This window comes from Antedon bifida, chromosome 5 (genome assembly GCF_963402885.1).
Source record: "Antedon bifida chromosome 5, ecAntBifi1.1, whole genome shotgun sequence".
Taxonomy (NCBI): domain Eukaryota; kingdom Metazoa; phylum Echinodermata; class Crinoidea; order Comatulida; family Antedonidae; genus Antedon; species Antedon bifida.
In genome coordinates, this window is record NC_136230.1 from 32,171,235 (window position 1) to 32,195,151 (window position 23,917).

At 31.9% G+C, this 23,917-nt stretch overlaps 1 protein-coding gene across 2 annotated transcripts; it reads right to left on the reverse strand.

Annotated features, from left to right (window-relative positions):
* Positions 1-6,433: 6,433 nt before the first annotated feature.
* LOC144843715 (glutamate receptor 2-like) lies at positions 6,434-22,522 on the reverse strand. Of its 2 annotated transcripts, XM_078700612.1 has the most exons (18): positions 22,420-22,522; positions 21,477-21,984; positions 19,419-19,583; positions 18,768-19,043; positions 18,325-18,503; positions 17,253-17,306; positions 16,729-16,893; positions 16,306-16,461; positions 16,087-16,191; positions 15,785-15,898; positions 15,226-15,432; positions 13,870-14,267; positions 13,401-13,599; positions 12,613-12,863; positions 12,102-12,222; positions 11,730-11,867; positions 8,545-8,643; positions 6,434-7,534 (listed from the first exon to the last, which is right to left on the reverse strand). In XM_078700612.1, the coding sequence occupies exons 2-18, from the start codon at positions 21,556-21,558 to the stop codon at positions 7,469-7,471; spliced, it is 2,775 nt and encodes a 924-aa protein (XP_078556738.1). In that variant the 5' UTR covers positions 21,559-21,984; positions 22,420-22,522; the 3' UTR covers positions 6,434-7,468. The 2 variants fall into 2 exon arrangements, with proteins under 2 accessions (XP_078556738.1, XP_078556740.1); XM_078700614.1 differs by lacking the exon at positions 21,477-21,984 and having other exon boundaries at positions 22,420-22,500.
* Positions 22,523-23,917: the final 1,395 nt, after the last annotated feature.

Sequence of the window (23,917 nt, forward strand, 5' to 3'; positions counted from 1 at the left end):
TTGTATGTATTGATCTAACATGGTAATAGTTGAGTTGTCAGCAAATAGAAATATAATATCATGTGTATTCAAATAATTCTTATGAATGAACATTGACATTAAACATTTTAATTAATGACAAAATTCTTCTGCTTCAAGAAACTGGGTAGTCATGAGTTCTAGCTTCCCTAAAGCTGTTCACATTGACCTAATACAAAATATGAATAGTGACTCTCGTCTGAAAAGTGTGTTCACATTGACCTACTACAATTATGAATAGTGACTCTCGACAACAAGGGCTGTTCACATTGACCTGATACAATATATGAATAGTGACTCTCGACTGAAAGGGCTGTTCACATTGACCTGATACAATATATGAATAGTGACTCTCGACAGCAAAGGCTGTTCACATTGACCCAATACAATATATGAATAGTGACTCTCGACTGAAAAGGCTGTTTACATTGACCCAATACAATATATGAATAGTGACTCTCGACTGAAAAGGCTGTTCACATTGACCCAATACAATATATGAATAGTGACTCTCGACTGAAAAGGCTGTTCACATTGACCTAATACTAAATAGTAGATGCCGCCAACCATGAGGTAGACGTGATCGGAATGAATGAATGCTACGGAAGGATCTTAAACACCGCGGCTAAGTTAACGAAATGTAGAAACTTGTAGAACTTGCTAAAAATAAATTGGAAACATCGTATGTCTACAATAACTTGAGACTGATCAGAAACTTAAAAATGTTTTTTTATTGTTTTTATAAACAATGTTATTCTCAGCAACATAAGAAGGAATATACTCAAATAGGGCCTACTGGAACAATTTGCCTATAACATGATTCAACCTCGAGAAATACATTCTCATCAAACTAAAAAGGCACATACTATTAACATACAATCATTAAATAAAAAAGTGTCCCTCCACCCCTAACCAAAAGCTACTAATACAATGTCATTTGTGTTTGTAATAGGTTTTGTTTTTTGCTATTTGTATTAGGCGACTCCCATAATTGTTTACTTTCCGGATTTAGCTTCTCTCGACTCAAATCTGTTTTGTTTTGTGACATGAACAAAACAAATGAGAAATAAAATTACATAAATGAATGAATATTGGAAAAACTGACTCGAGCTCATTTTGAAATGTTCTGATATCAATAAAAGTAAAGTCTACAATGACTTAATTGCTTCCTCTTTGGCGTTATTGCATTACATTATAATATATAGAACAATCAATTCGAAGTGTCGTCGAATGACCTCAACGGTCTACAACAAATTGTTCTGATAATGCTAATCACAACAGAAATTAACATATCATGCATTCGTTTTCTACGTTTATTGATGTGACATAGTTTGTAAAATGTCATTGAATTGAAATATAATTGTATAGAACAAAATGAAAAGGCAGAGTACTAAGTAAAGATTTAGTAAATTTCGTCATGTCTATATAATAAAGTAAACCAAATGTAGACAAGTAGAAGAAAGTAAACAATAAAAATTTAGACCAGAACAGGAAATTAAAGAAAATTAAAAACAGAAAAATATTCAATCAAAATATTTAAATTGAATATTAAACTCTCTAGACCATGAAACCTCTCTAAACAATTGTACTTGAATTTGTGATGATGTACAGTACTTTCGAGTCTTTTATATACCTAACGTTATTATTGCCAAATGTAATCTATCAATCGTCTAAGAAATTCATTTGACTTTCGAAGTTCCCGAACTTACTGAAGAAACAGTGGTATTACCTGGTCTGGCCAACTCTAGTGAGAGAAAATCAGTGATATTACCTGCTCTGACCAAGTCTAGTGAGGGAAAAACAGTGGTATTACCTGGTCTGGCCAACTCTAGTGAGGGAAAAACAGTGATATTACCTGGTCTGGCCAACTATAGTGAGAGAAAAACAGTGATATTACCTGCTCTGGCCAAGTCTAGTGAGGAAAAAACAGTGATATTTGTGAGAGAAACTACCAAATATAACGTCTTGTTTCCACTAGAACCAAAAATACTATAAAACTATATTGAAATACAGTTTTCTAAATAGAGGTACAGATGGATCAATCAATCGCATAATAACGGTGTGGGAATGTATACCTTTGTATTTAAACTTGTTGTTTTAATATTTAAGTAACTATTTAAATAAATTCTAAACATAGAACTAACATTATTCTGAACAGATATCAAACTATGAAACGTGAGATGTGTCAAATCACCTGTGACTTTCATACAAGTGGTATTCCCTGCCAATGCAGACGATAAATTGATATTAAGGGGTCTTAGACACAATCTGATACTAAACCAATTATGAATATTTTTCCGCATGCATATCTGATATATGATGGCATTTTATGATATAAAGTGTGTCGTAGTAGTCCCTTTAGTATCTGTAAACCGTAAATGAGATGTGGATAAAATTATTCAATGTTTACACATTGCTTATAGTTATGATGGCTAATTACTAACAAATAAAAACGGCAAAACGATTGAAATTAACATCACACCAGGTATGGAAATAATAAGTTACAATTATATGTATTGCTATAGTCATCATTTTTTAATTTTTTTCCTAATACTTTTGACAATAGGCAATATAAGGTATGATATTAGCACAGTATATAAAATATTAACGGGTTCACAGGTGTAAACAATTATTCTAATTACATTTTTCATACTTTGATGATTTGTGCGAAACATTAAAAAAATATCAATTAATAATATTATAACATGATTATTTAATAATAATCATGAAAGATAGTTGCAGTCTACATTAATGTGCCTGGGGTAGAAGTATAAACATAATGCAATCGGCATTATAAACAGACTACGGTACATGAGTTGTTTTCCCTAATAATAGCGATAATGATGAAGAATGATCGAACACACACAGGTTATTATAAGTCGAAGATAAATAGTGACCCCCGTATTTAAATAGTTTTAGTCAATTCCAACACATTAATTATTATGATATATTTCTATAGATTTGTACTATACTATTTCAAATACTTATCTGTATTCGAAATCTAACAGCTAGCTTTTTATTTCGATTGGTTCTTCTATGTAATGATTTAAATACAACTAGAATTATCGACAAAATATCAAACCAAGCGTCAACATTCTGAGTCTTTCGTCTAACCAGTGGACATACTGCTAATGATGAATACCAAAATAATGATACCAGATCAATAGGCTAAACTAAGGTAACATTAGAATTAGATGTTGGACGATCATAAATGGCAATCTTTACACTCGGTATCATAGACTTTCCTGCAAGTGATGAGTTATCTCTACACGATTATTCTAAACTTCTATCTATCAACATTTTTCTACTATTGGTTTAACTGTAGACTGTAGGTTACTATTGCATGATGACGATTGACAAGGGGCCAGTAACTAGAAACTTTTAAATCTAATCGAAACATTCCACATGACAGAAATCAAACCAAAAATATGTTGGTTTTTGGAAAAATGGGAGCTACTATTTAACATCTGTCTATTCGAATAGAAAGTAGGTAAGACTAGTTAATAATAATTGCATCAATATAATGTTGAAAATAATTCCTTTTCTGAAATCAACGCGTCATCGTAACACAGTAAAAATGAAATACCAATTATATTTAGTAGTGAGCTTCACTAACTAGAAGTGAGTGCAGATCTTGTGCTTAAAACTAACACAATTAGAAGATGATTATATTTATTCCAAACAGAATCCAGAATTTAAAAAATCTGAAATGCGTATAAATAACATATTGTTGATGTGTGCCAAGTACTATACATCAGTCATAAACCAACAAGTACCATACATCAGTCATAAACCAACAAGAAACCAACAAGTAACCAACAAGTACCATATATCAGTCATGAACCAACGAGTAACCAACATGTCCATACATCAGTCATGAACCAACAAGTACCATTAGTCATGAACCAACAAGTACCATACATCAGTCATGAACCAACAAGTACCATTAGTCATGAACCAACAAGTACCATACATCAGTCATGAACCAACAAGTAACCAACAAGTACCATACATCAGTCATGAACCAACATGTACCATACATCACTCATGAACCAACAGGTACCATACATCACTCATGAACCAACAGGTGTCATACATCAGTCATGAACCAACAAGTACCATACATCAGTCATGAACCAACAGGTGCCATACATCAGTTATGAACCAACAAGTATCATACATCAGTCATGAACCAACAGGTACACCATACATGGGCATGGACCAACAAGTACCATACATCGGGCATGGACCAACAAGTACCATAAACCAGTCATGAACCAACAAGTACCATACACCAGTCATGAACCAACAGGTGCCATACATCAGTCATGAACCAACAAGTATCATACATCAGTCATGAACCAACTAGTATCAGTCATGAACCAACAAGTACCATACATCGGTCATGAACCAACAGGTGCCATACATCAATCATGAACCAACAAGTACCATACATCAGTTATGAACCAACAAGTACCATACATAGGTCATACGTTTTAAATGCCATACACATCAGCCTTAAACTAACAAGTGTCATCATCAGCCATGTTAACACACATTCATAGTACTATGCATATTATAGAATTATCATTACTATTATTGAGTGGTAACAATTTATATACAAAGTATAAATTTGACAACGAAAGTATAGATACCGGTTTAAAAATATTTGAGCTATGGATTTTAACAAATTGATAGAAAGTAGAAAGAATCCAAATCATGGGAAGTAAAGACGCATACATTACTGAGTTGGCCTACGCTGCTAGCGAGAGTAATGCCCCGTGGTAATCACTAAACACATCCAAGATTATACACGACTAATACAAAACAAAGATAATGCAAAACTATACAATTATTACCATGTGACGTCCAATTAATTATCGGCTTCAAAACTTTGAAGTGTCCTGTATCTAAAGCTAAAACAATTAACGATGAATTCAAACGATAGAAGGTGTACTGTACCCGTCGTGCTCATTACAATATTCCGTTTTATACACAAATAATATGATAAATGGAAGAAAATATAGTTCTGAGGTAACGAACGCTTGATGGTGTGAATGTTGCGTGAAATATTATTATATGCATTTTTGATACAAGCGATTAAACTAGTTTATGCGTCATTTGAACAGAGCGTCAAACGAGTGGAAACGCATCTTAAGAGTTTATTATAGCTGCTTTGTATTAGTTGAGTAATTTAAAAACATTTTTTGAAGAAGATTCGCTATGATATTTGTAGTAATTTTGTTAACGCCACATTTTGGTGCTTCACCTGTTTTGCTATAAAACATAGTTGATCAAGCGTGGAATAGGCTGTCTTAACCGAACATGTGTTTGAAAACTATAATCAATGCTAAATAATATACCGTACTAGTTTCAATTTTAAGTTTCACTTTTAGTTAGAAATTATTATTTTATTTTTCAAAAAAGAAATGTGGGTACTTACTCAGACATTAGTAAGAATTAAAATGGGTTTAGTATCGAACATGAGTAAGACTAAAATGGGTTTAACATCAAACTTAAGTAAGGCTAAAATGGGTTTGTATCAAACATGAGTAAGACTAAAATGGGTTTAGTATCAAACATAAGACTAAAATAGGTTTAACATCAAACTTAAGTAAGGCTAAAATGGGTTTGTATCAAACATGAGTAAGACTGCAGGTTTAGTATCAAATATAAGACTAAAATGGGTTTAACATCAAACATGACTAAGACTAAAATGGGTTTAGTATCAAACATAAGACTAAAATGGGTTTAATATCAAACATAAGGCTAAAATGGGTTTAGTATCAAACATAAGACTAAAATGGGTTTATTATTAAACATAAGGCTAAAATGGGTTAAGTATCAAACATAAGACTAAAATGGGTTTAGTATCAAACATAAGGCTATAATGGGTTTAGTATCAAACATAAGACTAAAATGGGTTTATTATTAAACATAAGGCTAAAATGGGTTAAGTATCAAACATAAGACTAAAATGGGTTTAGTATCAAACATGAGTAAGACTAAAATGGGTTTAGTATCAAACATAAGTAAGACTAAAATGGGTTAAGTACAAACATATGGCTAAAATGGGTTTAGTATTAAAATGCCAATTTACACTCTATACTCCTTTTGGTACAAATAAAACACTAAAATCTGAAACATTTAATAGCAATAACGTATTTATTAGCAATCCGGCTACCGTGCTTTATTCATACAACCCAAAACAATCTGTTTTGATTTTATTAAATGATAACACGTCAATACCTATTTAAAATGATTATTACTACATTTTCTCATTATTTGATATATGATTGCACCGATTAACTTTATCTAAAATATACATAATATATTTAGAATACACAACTGGTACGTAAGACCGTTATTGCCAAAACTAAGCTAAAATTAAGCTAACAATGTTCACATAAAACGAATTGTTGGTATTTGATGTTAGTCGATGTTCAATCGAACTGTAATACTTTCACAAGCCAGATCAACATAGTTTATTTTAAGAATACGAGAAAATGCTGTTTACGTATTAATTGTTTAATGGAAATGAGCGATCGATATCTAATCGCGATAAATCATGTATGATATGTGTAATAAGCGTTTATGATACGGTAAGTGTAATTCATGATACTTCTTAAAACTCAGTCAAATGGGATTGGGCATATTGTAAAAAACTTATTTCAATAAATTGTCAATTTCCAGAAGTGTGGAAACAACAGAATGAATTATATTTAATGTAAAAACTCTCACATTTTTGTTGTTGAATGTTGATACATACACAATTTATTCAAATTATGTTAATATTTACTGTTCTTGTGACTAAACTTTACTAAATATAAATATATTGCTCATAAACGCTTATACAAATCTATTATGCATAAGTTTAAGTCATATAAAGATATACATGACAACACATTATTAACATTTCTAATATTTATTTATATATATTGTTTGATGATCGAATAATAACGGGAATAGAAAAATTGGGTGGGCACAAATATGAAATGGACACGAAACAAAACAATAATAGAAATTATTGCTATTGTTTTTACATAAACTGCCACTGTATTAAAATCGGCCTAGCATGTACTATTAATAAGTCTATAAAATGTATTTCCTATACTACTGTTTTATTGAATGCCTATAGGTCTAATAAGTTTATTATTTGGTTTAAATTTGGTTTAAATGGACACAATAAAAGATTTAATCAATATAATTATTGTATATCAGCTCGAATATACTCGAGACTACTTCATATTACTGTATAATAAAAAAAAGTGTTTTTTAATAAACAACACTTGAACACACCTTAATTCGATTATTTTTATCCAGACAATAATTATTGTCTTAGCTTATAGGAAAGTTGTCATTAAATAGTGTAAGGATAACATCAGCATGCTATCGTGACCATTCAACAACTCTCTATGCCTAATCTCGTCGTTTTCGTATGAATTTTAAATCATACTTCGGTTTGTCCTAGTCGTCTGCTGGTACATCGCGTCTCCATTCCATGTAACTTTAGCATCTGAAATGCCAAATATTTAATGAATGGGATTAAAAATTGTTTCGCATAAATGTATCAGATTCCTAAAATTTATATTATCTATATTAAGCTGAATCTCCTAGTAATGTCTCTTTATTGTTAATTAGTTCATATCAGTTTTAATTAAAACTAAATGTATGCAAATGAATCGAATACATGTTCAAATTAGTCTTTATGTCTCAGTACATAAATTCCAGTCATATTTCTACCGCTCATAGACAAAATATTAATCATAAAAATAAAATTTCGTCAACACCGGCTAAGGTTTTTCCAGATGAGACTTTAAAGATGTTTTATGAGAATATGGACAGTTATTTCAGATTAAACAGGACGAGGGCATGGTGTATTTTTATGATATTTAAATTGAGTCAATAGAAACATTTTTCTTAATTCAAAATATACGAAGTTCTGTGTAAATGATAGTCATTTTACCATTAATCACTGTACTGAGGGCGCTGCAGAAGTAAAGTGTGGAAAACACTTATCTGGTTGGAAATGATTTTCATAACGCTTAAACATAAAAATGCAACGCATATCTGGTTGGGAATGACGCTTAAACATATAAACGCAACGCATATCTGGTTGGGAATGACGCTTAAACATATAAATGCAATTTGAAAGATCCTGTATAAAGTGTATTCATGTGTATAATGATTTCATTAAGATGTTCCCATATATTTTAAATAGTTGAATATTGATATTTTTTGTTTAAATTGAACTATTATCAAAAACGCAGAATAGTAGGCCTACCAGTATTTTTCACAAAAGTAAAAAAAAAAAGAAGCAACATTCAGTTTACATTGCATTGGTTTACACTGCATTGGTTTATACCTCAATAAACCATTTGCTGAACATTGTTTCATATTTCGAATACAATGTTTTTGTTTCTGTTTTGGTGCGCCATGATAATAAGTCTGGCACATGCTGTACTGAGTGGGAGACTTTTCTACATAAATATTGATTACATATTATACATATTATGACAATCTTACCTGGTGTCTAGTTTGAAGCATCGGGTGATCAGCCTGGTCCTCATCCCTGAAAGCCATAGAGGCCTTGCTGATTGTAGGGTATGGAGACGGTTGATTTACCTACAAAACGTAATTCATATTTGGTATGCTTTTCTATCTTCATATATAGACGGTTTATACCTTTTTACAATTAGTTTAAAACTAATTAATTAGATGTTTTGCCCTACTCTGACAGTAAGTACATTTGAGAATACTTGCGAAAAAATTCGCAAGTAGTTCTCGGGTGGGACCCGAACCCACGACCTCCAGATCACTAGCCTGGCGTTCATACCTCTAGACCACCGAGCTTGCGTTGATGGCTAGTGGTCAGATTCGAGTCCAAGTAAGCAGCGGGTATATTTATTACATATATTTTTTGTATCTGTTTTCTGTTTCATACCTTTAAGTGGCAACTTTCTTTGCTTTTGGTTTTGATGAAATAAAATAAAATTAAAAATCAATAAATATGTACGGTCTTGAGATTGTATTATTTTTTTTACCATTTTCCATTAATCGATATTGTTAAATTATACTGTTTTCTGTTAAACATACTACTATTTCTTGATATAAAAAGGGATAGTAAGTAAGTGATATCAATAATTATTAGGATTATCTATAAGTATCAATCGTGTAAATTGGACAGAAACAAACTTAGTTTTTAATCTCATAAATATATCATAATCCTACTTGATTTATGGCTTACGTGAAGGTATGAGTTATAACTACTAAAAACACTGAATATAGGCCTAGGCCAACGCAAAATACTTTTATTAGAGCGCATGCAATATCATCTATGTTACTAAGGAGAACTAACTTTAGTGAAACGGAACGAATGAATGGAGCGCAGCAAACTTGTATGTCCTCCCTTAAGATTCGGCTAATACTCAGTCTGTCAATACGTAATATTATTTATAATTTAGTCTCAACGATTATGAAAATAAATGGCGGCATCTCCCCCGGGGGATTAACGGATTCGTTTGACGGATTTCATTTTTTTGATAGAAACATTTATCATCTTCAAACCATAATAAGCCGAAAACTAAATGATAGACTAGTGTGTATTGTGGTATAACGCTCAACAATATTCAACGATTGTATTTTCATTTAGTTGCATTCATTTTTATCATGAGAACCATGTGTTCATGATGTAGAAACGACAAGAGTACATTACAAATAAATACAATTAAAAATGTTCAAATAAAGCATGTGCACTGTAAGGTTTGCTTAAGGACAATCTACATTGTCTTCTCATTATTGCTAATTTTTAAACGTTTACATTTACAGAAACTTCAACAAATCTACTAAAAGCCTGTTTTTTTTGTTAAAATATTAATAATTGTAAGCGCCATGCAATTAAATCGCACTCACTAGACGGTCAAAAAATGTAATTCTATCGATATTTATATATAATTAATTAATTATTTGTATAGAAAAATGGATAACATGTCAGTCACAGGCTTCTCGATAAAAATAAACGTCAGTTTTTACTCAGTAGTTTTTTTACAACGGTGCGCGAAACACCGATGGAATGTCTACGCGCTATAGTCATAGTAATAAAACCAGATGAATGTCGACTTGTTGGCGACTTCAAATATATTTTATTGCCACATTATCGTAGCCAAAAATTTTAAATAATATCACGTTTCATTCATTTCATATTTACTGCATTTTTTGCAGATTACAAACAAAGTCAATGTTAGGAATGACATTTGGCTAAAATCCCGTAAATATGAAATCATGAAGAAAAACGCGTAAACGTCATTGTTTTGAATGTTTTATTAACCAATTCATTTTAATTTGAGTTTAAGTTTAAAAAGTTCTTAAAGAGTACATTTTCAAATTAGAAGCCGAGAGTCGGACTGAGCGCATTACGGAAGGGAGCGCTTTACGGAAGGGAGCGCTTTACGGAAGGGAGCGCTTTACGGAAGGGAGCGCTTTACGGAAGGGAGCGCTTTACGGAAGGGAGCGCTTTACGGAAGGGAGCGCTTTACGGAAGGGAGCGCTTTACGGAAGGGAGCGCTTTACGGAAGGAAACGTTTCAGCAGAACGTTTCCTAGATACATAATTGTACCAGAGTGTTCTGAAATGTCTGCTTTTGATGTTGAAAAGTTTACTTTGTTAGTGTTTTTAAAATGTAGTCTTTTATTTGATATTTATCAAGCTAAATATGAAAATTACTTTTATCCCAATTCTTCTATTTCATTTTTCATATCAATTTCATCTAAATGAGATCAACCATCATTTTTAATAACCATCAAAATAACATCTGTCTGAATGCAATCCAAATACATTGCTTAATCCTAATTTTAACAACCTAACGTTATAGAAGGTTAATAGCTGTATCGGAAGTTAATACTTCTAATTGTGACATTTCAAGTAGTTTTCCTAAAACAAAATAATTATTTGATGATCTGAATTTGCTCATAACTGGCATATACACACGAGTAGTGATTAATCAAACGGAAGATAACAGGTGCGCCTGAACATTATTATATCTCAGTAGTCATTACAAACTTTACTTTAATTTACAATATTTTATGTAGGCCTAATACAGATGTCAATTATAAAGAATATTAGAGTAGATTGTCGTTTGGACAAATCATTGTAAAACAGTGCTTGTTTAATAATTGTAGTTTCCTTATAATTTTCCGCAATAAACATTATTGTTTAGTTTTCAAAGTAACATCATCTTTCAGTATTTTGAAAAAAAATCTGTCTTCCAACAATATGTTTGGAAATATTAAAGTAAAATATCTAAATTATTAAAATACTTGTTGAATGATAGATTAATGAATTAAATTAAGATACACCAATCATTTCTGCGAAGAAACGTTAAACAAAAGACATGCAACAATGTTTACTTATTTTGTTAGTGTAGACATAGTGTACGCAGGTTAGTTATGTGATTTTCTCAGATCAGTTTTAAAGTGTTTGCGTCGTAAATAGGACACAAGCCGGCATTCTTTCCAGAAGCAGTGTTAGTGTTAATATAAGTAGCTTGATCATATTTCAAAAAAAGAAATGCATGTAATATTTGACATTCGCTTTGATTTCTGAGTGCTTTTCTGTCGCGTCATTATTTCTCAAATGATAAACTATTTTGAACTAATTATAAGTTACGTGGAGGATCGCAAAAATGTCATTTCATAGGAGAATGTGACAATTACCTTTTTTGCCTGTCGTATGTGTTTACGACTCCGCATGCAGAATTCCAAGATAGCAACAATAATTGCAAGTGCAAGACCGCAGATAAGAATGTAAAATACACCCGCCACGCTGCTCAATGTGAGGGCGCTAGCTGTATCCTACAATTAAAAAAATATTAATAGTAAAAATTAAGTGTATAATGGGAAAATAAAAAATAAAAAATTAATAAATAACTTGAAATGTCTGATAAAAAAATATTCAAGGTAGTTCACATAACTTTTATTTAAGGTAATTTGCATAATAACGTTTATAAACCATAGGCGGCGCTGTTTTGAACTTTAATTTTCTGGAGATGGATAAAATAAGTTTAAACTATGATGAGAAGAAAATACCTGTGAATTAGGGTCGGTTGATTCACAGTCATGACCCTTGTCATACCACCATTTCTTTTCTAGACGTTGTAAGGTACTATTCCAGTCTCTAAGCTCTAGTAAAGCTAATGTCAACTGCTCTCTGAAATATTAAAGAATTATTGACACATTTGCTAGTCTAAGGATTTAAATGATTTATAAAATACTTATTAATATATTACATAATGGGGTTTAGTAAATATATTTTAATTATATAGTGTTCCTAGATTATATGTAATATAATACCATTTTGTATAGTAACTTTATAAGAATATCATAGCTACGCTGTATATATTACAACTTAAACCATGAGTTAGTTCAACTGATGCGTGTATAATACACTGATTTAGTACGTTGTTAAGTTGTTACTAATATATCATTTCCATAATACATAATGGTCAGTGTCATATTCATCTTAGAAACCATTTTAGGTTCTTAAGAAACCTACTGAAATACCTGGGAATAAGAGTTACAGATAAAGCTTGAAACCAACCTCAACTTTGGTAAACTTGGAGAGACAGCAATCCCATATCCTTTAGAATCCAGATTACTACCAACTTTTAATGTGTCACACGGTTTTCTCTGATTGTAGTAATTATTGAGTGTGGATTCCAGTAGATAGGCGTAGTTGCCTTTTGACTGTCGAACGCGTTCGACACCTTGTTTATTGGTTTTAACAAAAGGTGGTGGATCCGCAGATTGCATAAAGTTCCACATTCGTTCGTAAACATGAATCTTTGAATTCTGTTAACAAGAAGTTAAAATACCAAATTAATAATAAAGTAGTATTAAATAATGGAGTAGTAAATGAATAATTTTAAATTGCCATAATGACTTTAGGAACTTTACGTATTGTGTTATAAATCCGTTGAAATTGTGTAACTGTACATAATACTAAGCAGAGAAAATAAAAATGCTTTAATATAATGTGACATTAATTATTTATAGTAAAACATTGGACGTCAGTGCCATAGTTTTGCAAAATAGTGTCTTAGGGAACTTTAGGTATTTTTTTATAAATTCGATATGATTATGTAACTGTACAATACATTACATTACAAACTAGCTAAAAAAATATGTTTGTTAAATTAACCTTTGTAGATGTATTATTACCTCCACCAGTATATGATCGTCGATCGCGCATGTGTGTGCATGTTTGTTTGTTTCTATATTTGTTAGTAACCAGAATTACTCAAAAGATATTGCCCGATTTTCCTAAGATTTTAAAGGATGGTTTAGTGCTCCTCTAGTTTGACGTATGTAACAAACATGAACGAATACCTTAAAAAATTCTAAAGTTGCACCATGAGCTAGTGTTCCATATGTTATATCTGTTTGTTTTGCTAAATCTTCAGCGGACTCGATGGGTGATTCCATCCGCTCAACAGTTAGAAACGCAGCCAGGTTAGCGGTATATGATGAGATGATGATGAGTGTAAAGAACCACCAAACCCCTCCGACAATTCTACCGGAAAGGGACCTAGACAACAAAAAAATAAGCCAGTTGTTAATACAGACTGTTTTTAAAGTCGCTTATTAGTTTATATTTGTTTAACAATAATAATAATATAGTTACATTATGTTAAGACGTCGCCCGCCTAATGTAAGATGTGCACACATACTAAATAATTCACAAGCAAGGCAATACATTTATTTAAATATCCGGGTATTAAAAGTTTTGTGTAAATGCAGTTTAGTAGTATATTCATTTTAGCTTAGCATTGTTTTAATGAACTGTCTCAGTGTTTACCGTGGTGATATTTCGCAACCTTGTTGCATAAAAGCACCCATTGAAAACCATAGACTGTTAAATATTCCGAAATCATTGGTTTTCGCTTCATCCTCTTCTGTCGAACTGTCTTCCACTGGTGTTGGGGAAACGTCCCCATCCTCTCGTACAGTGTACCACTCTGTGGGGCTAAAGCGGCTTACAAGAAACAATACAACACTTACTCCTGTGTAAGCGAAAATAATGCACAACCATATCTCAGTTGATAGAGGGCGTAAGAAGGAAAATGGATCTGGATCTGGATTGACTGGCTTCTTAACCATAATACTTATTCCAAGCGTCATGAATGGTTTTGTAAATAAAACGTCTCGCTCCCTTTCTGCGTTGATGGTCAACGAAGCAACGGCCATGTCAGCTGTCTATAAAAAGATAGACATTAATTATGATTAAACAACACCTCAATCCACCGGATCATTGCAGTAGAACTAACATTTGTTAGCGTGATAGTGAATGATGTATTGAATGATGTAGTGAATAATAATGATGATGATAATGATCATGTAATCTATGTTGATGATGATGATGTTGATGATGATGTAATTTAAGTTGAGTTGATGATGATGATGATGATGTTGATGATGATGATGTATTTAAGTTGAGATGATGATGATGTTGATGATGTAATCTATGTTGAGGATGATGAGGATGTTGATGATGATGTAATCTATGTTGATGATGATGTTGATGATGATGTAATCTATGCTGATATTGAAGATGATGTAATCTATGTTGTTGATGATGTAATCTATGTTGATGATGATGTAATCTATGTTGATGATGATGATTATGTAATCTATGTTGATGATGATGATATCTATGTTGATGACGTAGTGGATGATGATGATGATGACGTAGTGGATGATGACGTAGTGGATGATGACGTAGTGGATGATGACGTAGTGGATGATGATGATGATGACGTAGTGGATGATGACGTAGTGGATGATGATGTTGATGATGATAGTGGATGATCTAGTCGATGATGATGCAGTGGATGATATTAATGATGGTGTTGGTGGCGTTGTCTGCGGTGGTATTGGCTGATGATGGTGTTGAATGGAGGATGATGATGATGATGGTGGTGGTGGTGATGATGATGATGACGATGATGGCGTTTTTGGCGTTGGCGACGGTGTTATGTAGGTGATGATGATGGTGGTGTTGTTGTTATGATGATGGTGATGCCGTTTTTGGCGTTGGCGACGTTATGTAGTGGTGTTATGTAGGTGATGATGATAGTGGGGTTGTTGTTATGATGTTGGTGGTGATGATGATGATGGTGGCGTTGTTTACAAGTAAGTAAAGCGAACTACTAACTCCATCTATCAGTTCACCGATCATTCCATTCCATTTACCAGTTTCCTCAATAAAGGAACCGTATTCCTCATCTTTTACAAGTTGTATGGTATATTTAAACTTGAGATGTTTAGCAAGCTGATCCAGTAAATCTTTACAGTATCCTTCAAACCTTTCGTTGCCATCTTTTTCAGTTTTGCCTTCTATCTCCATTAAAAACGGACGTTCCTTAACATTAAGATTGATTATAATTAGGTACACTCATTTGTTTTAAACAAACTGGTTTGTTAGGAGAACAATACCAAACAATTATGTAAATGTAAATTATCGTGATTACCTATAATCACAAATGGAAGTATTATCAGCTAAAATTGACATTTTTTCTTTAGTCTCATGATTAAGCTCACACTCACAGCGGACAATACCGTAAGATTGATCAAGAATTGAATCTGTGACGGCAAACCAGGAGTAGGCCTAAATTGCTTTTATCCATCTTATTCTGCATACAATAAAGACAAGATACCTGATTTACCAGTCACACGACTCGATAACTTATTAAATAGGTTTTGTATTTACTTACAATAATCGATGTAACTGTAAATGTACGATTCAGGAGAGTTTCGTTGTTATTGTCAGCTGTGCTGAACACTTTTTGTCTTTCGGCTTCTGGTAAACTTGAATTCCAAACACCAATCTAAAAAAATTCAATGTTTTATACTACTATGTTATGTTATATATTAATAAAGATTTACAAACAAAATGTATAACGACAGCTGAATAATGTTGTAATTGTCAATGTGTCTTGTACAGCGCCATCAACAGTTACAATTAATTGGAAATTGTAAATTGGTGGCGCACAGTCCATATGTTAATATTGCAAACCTTTTCAAGCCCTTTAGATCGAAGCTTGAGAACATCAAGGGTGTAGTTGGTTCGATCACCAGCATCATTGAATGCAACTCTTCCAGAAAGACCCTGTATGTCAACCTTGAAAAACAAATTATAGACGTATTAAAAAATAATAATATTGACACTCATCATTCATCTTGTCGCAATAAAAAGGAATTTCCAATAAAAAATGCAGCACAGAATGTATCATACCTTTTTCATGTACTCTAGCATCAATGGTCCTTTCGACCATGCTACCTTTTCTTGACAGTCCATTGGTGGTGCTATTAAGCTTACATTTTTCTCCTCAGCTAATCGCAAGGCTTCCACAATAGTGTCAACCATATCGTAGGTAAGAATAGCTGTCGACTGATACATTTATTAACGATCAATGTTTAAAAGTGTTTAGTTTCAGTATGTTTTGTAGGTCGCATGGTACGTACTCGAAGGACGTGTTGTATGCTATATGATTGTTTGAATACGATATATATGCCTTATAATGCTAACTTTTTATCGATGACACAAAACCTACACTTGGTGTGAAGTTGTACATTGTTATGAATGTATTGCCTTAATTCATATATGGTTGAACATAATATTAACAATACAGAATAAAATCATATTGATGCATATTACCTCTAACGTTGCTTGATTTTTAAATGCATCGGGATGGAGTTTTCTGTGTTTTTCCCACTTCTCCTCGAGGCCTTTGTAGACATCAGTGGTTTGGAACGACAGCCTAAATGCTAAAGTCGATGCACCACTGTATGTCAAACTTGATTTATCAATAGTTTGCGAGTCCTGCCCAATGACAATAACGTAAATAAACCAAACATTATATTTAAGTTTATCAGTCGTTTTATGATTGAATGAACACTTTAGTAATAAATAACTTTTACAGTATTTAATGATTATAATAATAATGTTGATATTGGAGAAGATGGTGACACAACCTAGAATGTACTGATAGCCACCGAGTGTCGCTTACCGGCCCATTTATCTTCGAGGAGACGCTGAATACATAACTCTACGAAACGTATTCATAGTTATTCTCAATCTTTAGACTATATTTTGCAATTAATATCATTAATTAGTGATTACAGCAATTAGTGATTACAGCAATTATTGATTACAGCATTAGGTACAATGTTAAAACTTACCAGCTGCAAGAGAACAAATGTAAACAATGCTGTAGTCATACCATTGGCGTTCACCTGGAAATAGAACAAATTGAAAATAAGAATTAACGAATGTAGTTTGCTTACAGTTTAAAGTCATAAAAAAATAATAAATCAATAGAGAAACTTAGAATATTTAATCCCAAAAGAAAAATCTCAACGTTTTGTATAGTTTTGTTTTTAAGTACATATATAATATATATTTTTATATTTTTTTAAACATAGTTCATCCGTTTTTCTTTTTCCATATAATTATGTTTTTTTATAATGTTTATATGAGGGCCCCTTGATTGTCAGCATATGCTGTTTAGGGTCACCCTCACTAAATAAGGTTTAATAAATAAATAAATAAAATAAATAGAGAGTTGGAGATATTTTTTTTTATAAAGAAACTAATTTGGATAATATTCGTAAGCTTATTATATTGATTACTTATAGTGACCTGTATACATAAGTTATAATTTCATCTTGTAGAATAGAGTTTAACGTCGGTATAGCTTGAATATAACACCCTTACGCCTAGTAGAGTTTTATTATTGGACCAGTAAATTATGCAACAATTCTATATTGAATTGATGTTAAATTTAATAATTATAACCCATTAAAAGGAATATCAAAAGGTGTCCAATCTTACAAAAATGTGAGATAATTTTCAAATATAACAAATAATTATATAGACATTTTAAATGTTTCCAGAAAAGAAAGTAATTATATTAACATTGATTTTATCAGCATAATCTTTCCATGGAATGGCAACGCTAACGTCAAAGCATCAAACTAAAAAATGACATATTTTTATGCAAGTGTACAGATGATGAATTTATGTTATCTCGTATTCTGAATACTAATTAGTAAAATATAAATTCCACGGATGTGATTTGGACTCGATAATTATCTGTTGATACTTTATTCAATATTAATAGTAGTGAATGCATTAAATGTAAATAATTATGATAATCACATTATCATCCCTAGTTATCGTAGTGATTTCATTTTAATGTTTAAAGTGTTGGCTGGAAATGAATAATAACGAATAAAAAACATGGCATCTTACGCTCTCCATGGTTGACTGTGTAATCGGTACATCGGCGTCAATTATAATATTGTAAATCTTCAACCGCATCAGCTCTTTCAATGCTGCCTCTATTTCATTTTTATCACCAATTCTATGGAATGCCACGTTATAATTTTTCAGTGGAAGCTGTTCTATCAAGGCCTGTAGTCGAAATAGTGCTAATAGAAGAATAGAACAATTACAGTAATGTATATACATTTTATCGGAATGATGATAGTGTAATAAAATAATATCTATTAGACTATCTTTTATTTGCAAAACTCGATGCGATTTCAGTTTCTATTACTGCATTGTATTTTCCTGGTAAAAAAGTATGGCATTCACCACCGAAAGAAACATATTCATTGACCACAACTGAAAACAACATTTTAACATGTATTACAATTTTGAAAGTTTATAAATAAAAAAGAGAATATTTTTACCTTCGTCATGACCGTAAAGGTAGCCAAATGCATTCCATTTGTAGAAAGTCATCAAATCCATCAAAGCATCTAAAAGTGGTGGCCTGACAGAAATGATGAAATCCAGGTTGTCCTTGTTCAACATTTCAGTTTTAGCAAAGCTTGGAGTTATGAATGGAACTGCAAAGGCTGTACTGTAAGAAGCCATCGTCTGTGCCGTGTTTGGATGAACTATTGCTGCGAAGCACAACGGAGCTGTGTTTCTTATCACTTTGCAAGTTATAAAACTCTTGCATACTGTAGATGAAAAAACATTCACATTTTACATTACAATATATTTGTTTTACCAGAAAAGTGCTTATAATTTTCCATTGGAGAATGCAGTAGTTCACATGTAATATACATACGTTGATGGGAAAAGATATAAATAATAATGTCATTATTATTTGAAAGATGGAAATATATGAGAGAATGTGTCTATTGTCAACAGTACGACATTTGCTGATTAGATATGAATGAGGCTGTAGTGCTATTCATCGTAATCGTCATAAGACTAAAGCACATAAATCATAATGTTCTTATATGGGAATATAACAAATGAACAATTGCAGACACAATGACAACATATAAGTTGAGAACGGAAGTCTACCATTTTAAGACATGTGTACTTACTTAAACCAGAGACAACAAAACTGTCAGATAAGTCTCCCCTGTCCGACAAGGCTGCTATTTGGTATTTATGCATCGTGGAATTACTCCTTACATTATGTTGAATAAGAGCCCTCTTGTAAGAAATCATTGTCTGATTGTGCATGTATCCTTCCGGGAAAAGACCACCTATTTATGAAATTATAACAAATGAATACAAAGACAATTCGGACAGTATAATAACATTTAATCATTGTCTGATTGTGCATGTATCCTTCTGGGAAAAGACCACCTATCTATGAAATTAAAACAAATTAATAAAAAGACAATTCGGACAGTATAATAACATTTAATTATTGTCAGAGATATTAAAATGAAATATTCGAAATCAGACATTTACAATACATTAAAATAATATTGAACATTTTTTTTGGAGAAACGTATTATTGCTTTTGTGTCTCACACGAAACAATTAATTTAAAAGAAAACGATTGGCTTTGTATATTGCGTGACTGTACGAACAAAGTAAATTATTGTCAACAAAGCTAGTTAGAAAGAAATAATAATTAATGCTTCTTCACCCGTACGATTATTTCTTTTGAATTTGTACTTTGCTTATAAGGGAAATAACACAATGTTTATTTGTAAATAATATTATTAATCAAAGATACTAAGGACTATTTAAAATTGTAATCATACGTAAATACATTGACTGACTGCGTTGCTAGTTGGAAATTAATCACTCGTTGTAGGCTTCAAAACCACTAGAGATTTGAGTTTGTAACTCATATTTATAAATATAATATTCTTACCTAGAGCTTTCCGATATTGCATTTACATTGGTGACCGAAATGTCACGTGCTCGCAAACCATGAAATTATAGTTATTTATTAATTTAAAAATCCATATTTAAAAACAAAGATGAGTTGTGAGGTCATATCCTGATAAAGAAATCATTATCAAATGATTTGTATTATTTAAATAAATAATCTATTACTGTGGATATTAATGATTATTTTTTAATGTACATGGTGTAGCAATGCTCTATTAATCATGATATAAGATTGCGTAGCGCGGCCTGTTTCTTTGTTTTATGAAGCTTTTTAATAATAGAATAAAATACATACACATACACAACATCATGAAACACTAATGCTCAAATAAGCAGTTCGAAAGACATGAATATGTGATATACGTCTAAAAGTATACATAATTAAACTCTTAATGTACGTGAGTACTGTGTCGAGTTCGTGCTTGTAAGTCGGTCAAATATCTCTTTCAAAATAAAAGAAAACCATATTTATGTACCATTAAAAAAAAAATGTGTTTAAAAAAAAAATCAAATACGTTTACTGCCATCTAGAGTAGATTTACATTTTCGGAAAAAAATGCTGATTAGCGTTCTATATCATTATTGACGTGACCTGGGTGAAATTAAATATCAAATGTATTATGTATTATTCAGATTCAGTCATACTAGACTTGCATCCGAGTATTAACTAGATAGACATTAATACAACGTAGAAGCTAACATTACATTATAACCCGCAGATCAACATTAATGATGCCTTCAAATATCTCTAAACATTAATGTTTACAAATTCTATGAATTAAACATAAAATGTAAAGTGTGGATAACAAAACTGTATTAATTCTGTTTAAAAAATCAATTATCCCGTCAATAATACATAACTCAGCAGTACACAATAAAACAGTAGGCCTGTATACTGGCCTGCAACACAAATAATAATACCTATAAACTAAATCCATCAAGGAATTTTTGATGATCGTGGGTTAGGGTAGGTAGTTTTATAAAATGGACATGATTCTGTCAAAAACAAGAGCAGACCAAATGACGTACGATACATATATATGGTGCATTTTATGTATACAAACTGACGTCATACTCATTATCTTACGGCATAAATCTTCTCATGTTCAACGTTCTCCAATACACGATTCTACCTAAAACGTAAACGCATCACACAACTATATGATCGGTCCGAACTGTCTCATGCAATAACGTGCATTTATATAGCAGTTCGTTCTTATGTAATGTATGTAATCATAAAGCTGCCTTACCTATCATATATTTTCCAAATACGGAGCATAAACAGACGTACACGACGAACAGCGGTAATTTTATTCCGTCACAGAAATGCATTTTTTCCAGCTGGTTTACCAACAATAAATGACACCAGAAACACGGTTGATTTTTAGACTTTTGTTGAAAATCGTTTTTAATGGACAAGTGGATGATCTTGTTATCATCAAGCAAGGAAAGCGACGCAATGAAACTAAATTACATTTCTCAATGTATGAGCGGTTAATTGCATAGACCACGAGGCGTAACGAATCTGCTTTGGCTGTGTTTCCACGGCCATGTTGTATCGAAACGACTTTACTTCTCTTGGGACGATCGGATTCATTAGTATGCCAAACAAGAATTGTCTATGAGACTCGCTCTCATCCGCAGAGACAAATTGCCTTGATTACTGTCATTTACCGTCATAGTGTGTGTATTTGATAGAGTACTCAATATTTTCAGATGCCGAATATGCTTATTATAAGCACTTTAAATATTATACATCTGAATAAGAAACAATGATATATTATTAAAATAATAATTACGATATAGTTGTCGTTTCTGAGTAAAAGAGACTTAGTAATTAAGAAATCAAGAAAAAATAAGAGTAATTCAATAAAGAAACAATGTAGGCCTAATTAATGAGATAATAATTATGAGATTTAAGAGATTCAATTACTGAATACTTAGTCTGGTAGCCACTAACGAAATTAACAAATTATAGACAGACGAATTGGTCATAAAATAATGAAAGTGTATTTTACAAGCAATAAAACAACTCTTTAGAATTGTGCAGGTATTTGAGACAATTAACTTCATAATGGACAATGCATTGTATCACACGTACGCATGCTTTTGTTTTGGCCATAGTCATCTTTATTAGATAATGTTAACATAGAATAGTGATATAGGAATACTTTAAATATTAGGTCTACTTACCAAATTAAGTCTGTAAATAATTTGCTACTACGTAACCATATCGTTTGGTGTAGTCAGAGGGTAATGCATTTTCACTGTTCCTTTGTACAACCATGTCTCCATGTTCCCGCATTGTTGAGGTACTCGTCCTGAATATCCACGATGACGTAGTACAACGTCACCTACACCTGTCCCCAATACTTTTCAAATTGTTTTAGAAACGAAATATACCAGTTTTTTCACTTATGTCTTGCAAATATTGGTCTATCATGCTTGCCAGTATGGTGTCTGTCAATACTTTGTAGGCTAATCAATTTTAAAGTGTCTTTTAGTGATTTAGTAATTCACTTATGCTTGCTTAATAGACTACAACCACATTTCGTAACATTTCTTTCTGTTTATGTATTTGATTCAAAAATTATAGTTGATTTGGCTCATGTATTTGTATTTCATTTAAAAAAAGTTAATAAATAAATAAATCGAAAATAAAGAAAAGTACAAAGTACATATTATATGTTGTATTTATGCTTAGGCCCTATATCATATTATATGTTGTATTTATGCTTAGGCCCTATATCATACTATTAAAACGTTTAGACACTTGATTTCCAGTGTGCTGCCATCGTCGTTCTTAACTTGATGAGGTTCAATATAGAGGGCCCACTTTTAGTAGATAACCGCGTATTTTGATCAGCATGAGTTAAAGTGCCTAAAGTAGGCATACAATAAGAAAAATGAAATAAAACTGTTTTTATTACTTAAACTTGTATTATTATAATGTTTATGTTGATGCTTCATCTCGTTGACGACAGTACAGAATTTAGCAGAATAGATATCCAACAGAAAGATTCTGGCTGGCCATCTTCGTTATATAATCGGGTTAAACTATAAATATATCATTACTGTTGTAACATAGACGCGTTCTGCTTCATTTTTTTCCTCACTCACATCGAAGGAGGGGCATTGGTAAAGACTGCTAAGCAACTGGACCTTCAGTAGTAGTGTTCACAGTTAAGCCTAACTGTTATTGTAGAAGTTAAGTAAAGTTACGTCAATGTATAAAACTAACATCTTAATTTATTTTTTCTCTTGATTGACGTCGCCGAACAAACTAAATATAAACATTACAACGAGTTTTTTCAAAAGTAAAATTAGGCCTTTGTGCGTCATCTGAATATGTGATACACCTATTACAGTTTAGGATTATCGTGTAATTCCAGCCTACCCAATATCAACGATCTCCATTTCATCCGCATTAAGAAAATGTTTGTTCTAAGCCGCCATGTTTGAATTATTGTCCGTTGAGATATCAGCGATTTAAATAAAAAATGAAAGGTAATGCATCTCCTTGATTGAAGAGGCTTTTATTTCTTAGAACGATAAAGTGAGATTAGGGTTAGAGATTGGTAATTATCATTAGTTATTAGTTTGTACAGGAAAGCTTGTTATCATATGTCTTTGAACAATATATTCCATGGTATTATCCTTGTGAAAAAGATTCAAACTGTGATACATTTTA

Bases quoted from the DNA above. Each gene is read 5' to 3' on its own strand.
- LOC144843715 (XM_078700612.1), bottom strand. From the start codon at position 21,558: ATGCATTTCTGTGACGGAATAAAATTACCGCTGTTCGTCGTGTACGTC. The intron at 19,044-19,418 runs GTAAGTACACAT...TTTCATCTACAG, and splicing joins TTTTGTTGTCTCTGGTTTAA to TATGCAAGAGTTTTATAACT. The intron at 15,433-15,784 runs GTAAGTAAATAC...CTTAATGTTAAG, and splicing joins TTACAGTTACATCGATTATT to GAACGTCCGTTTTTAATGGA.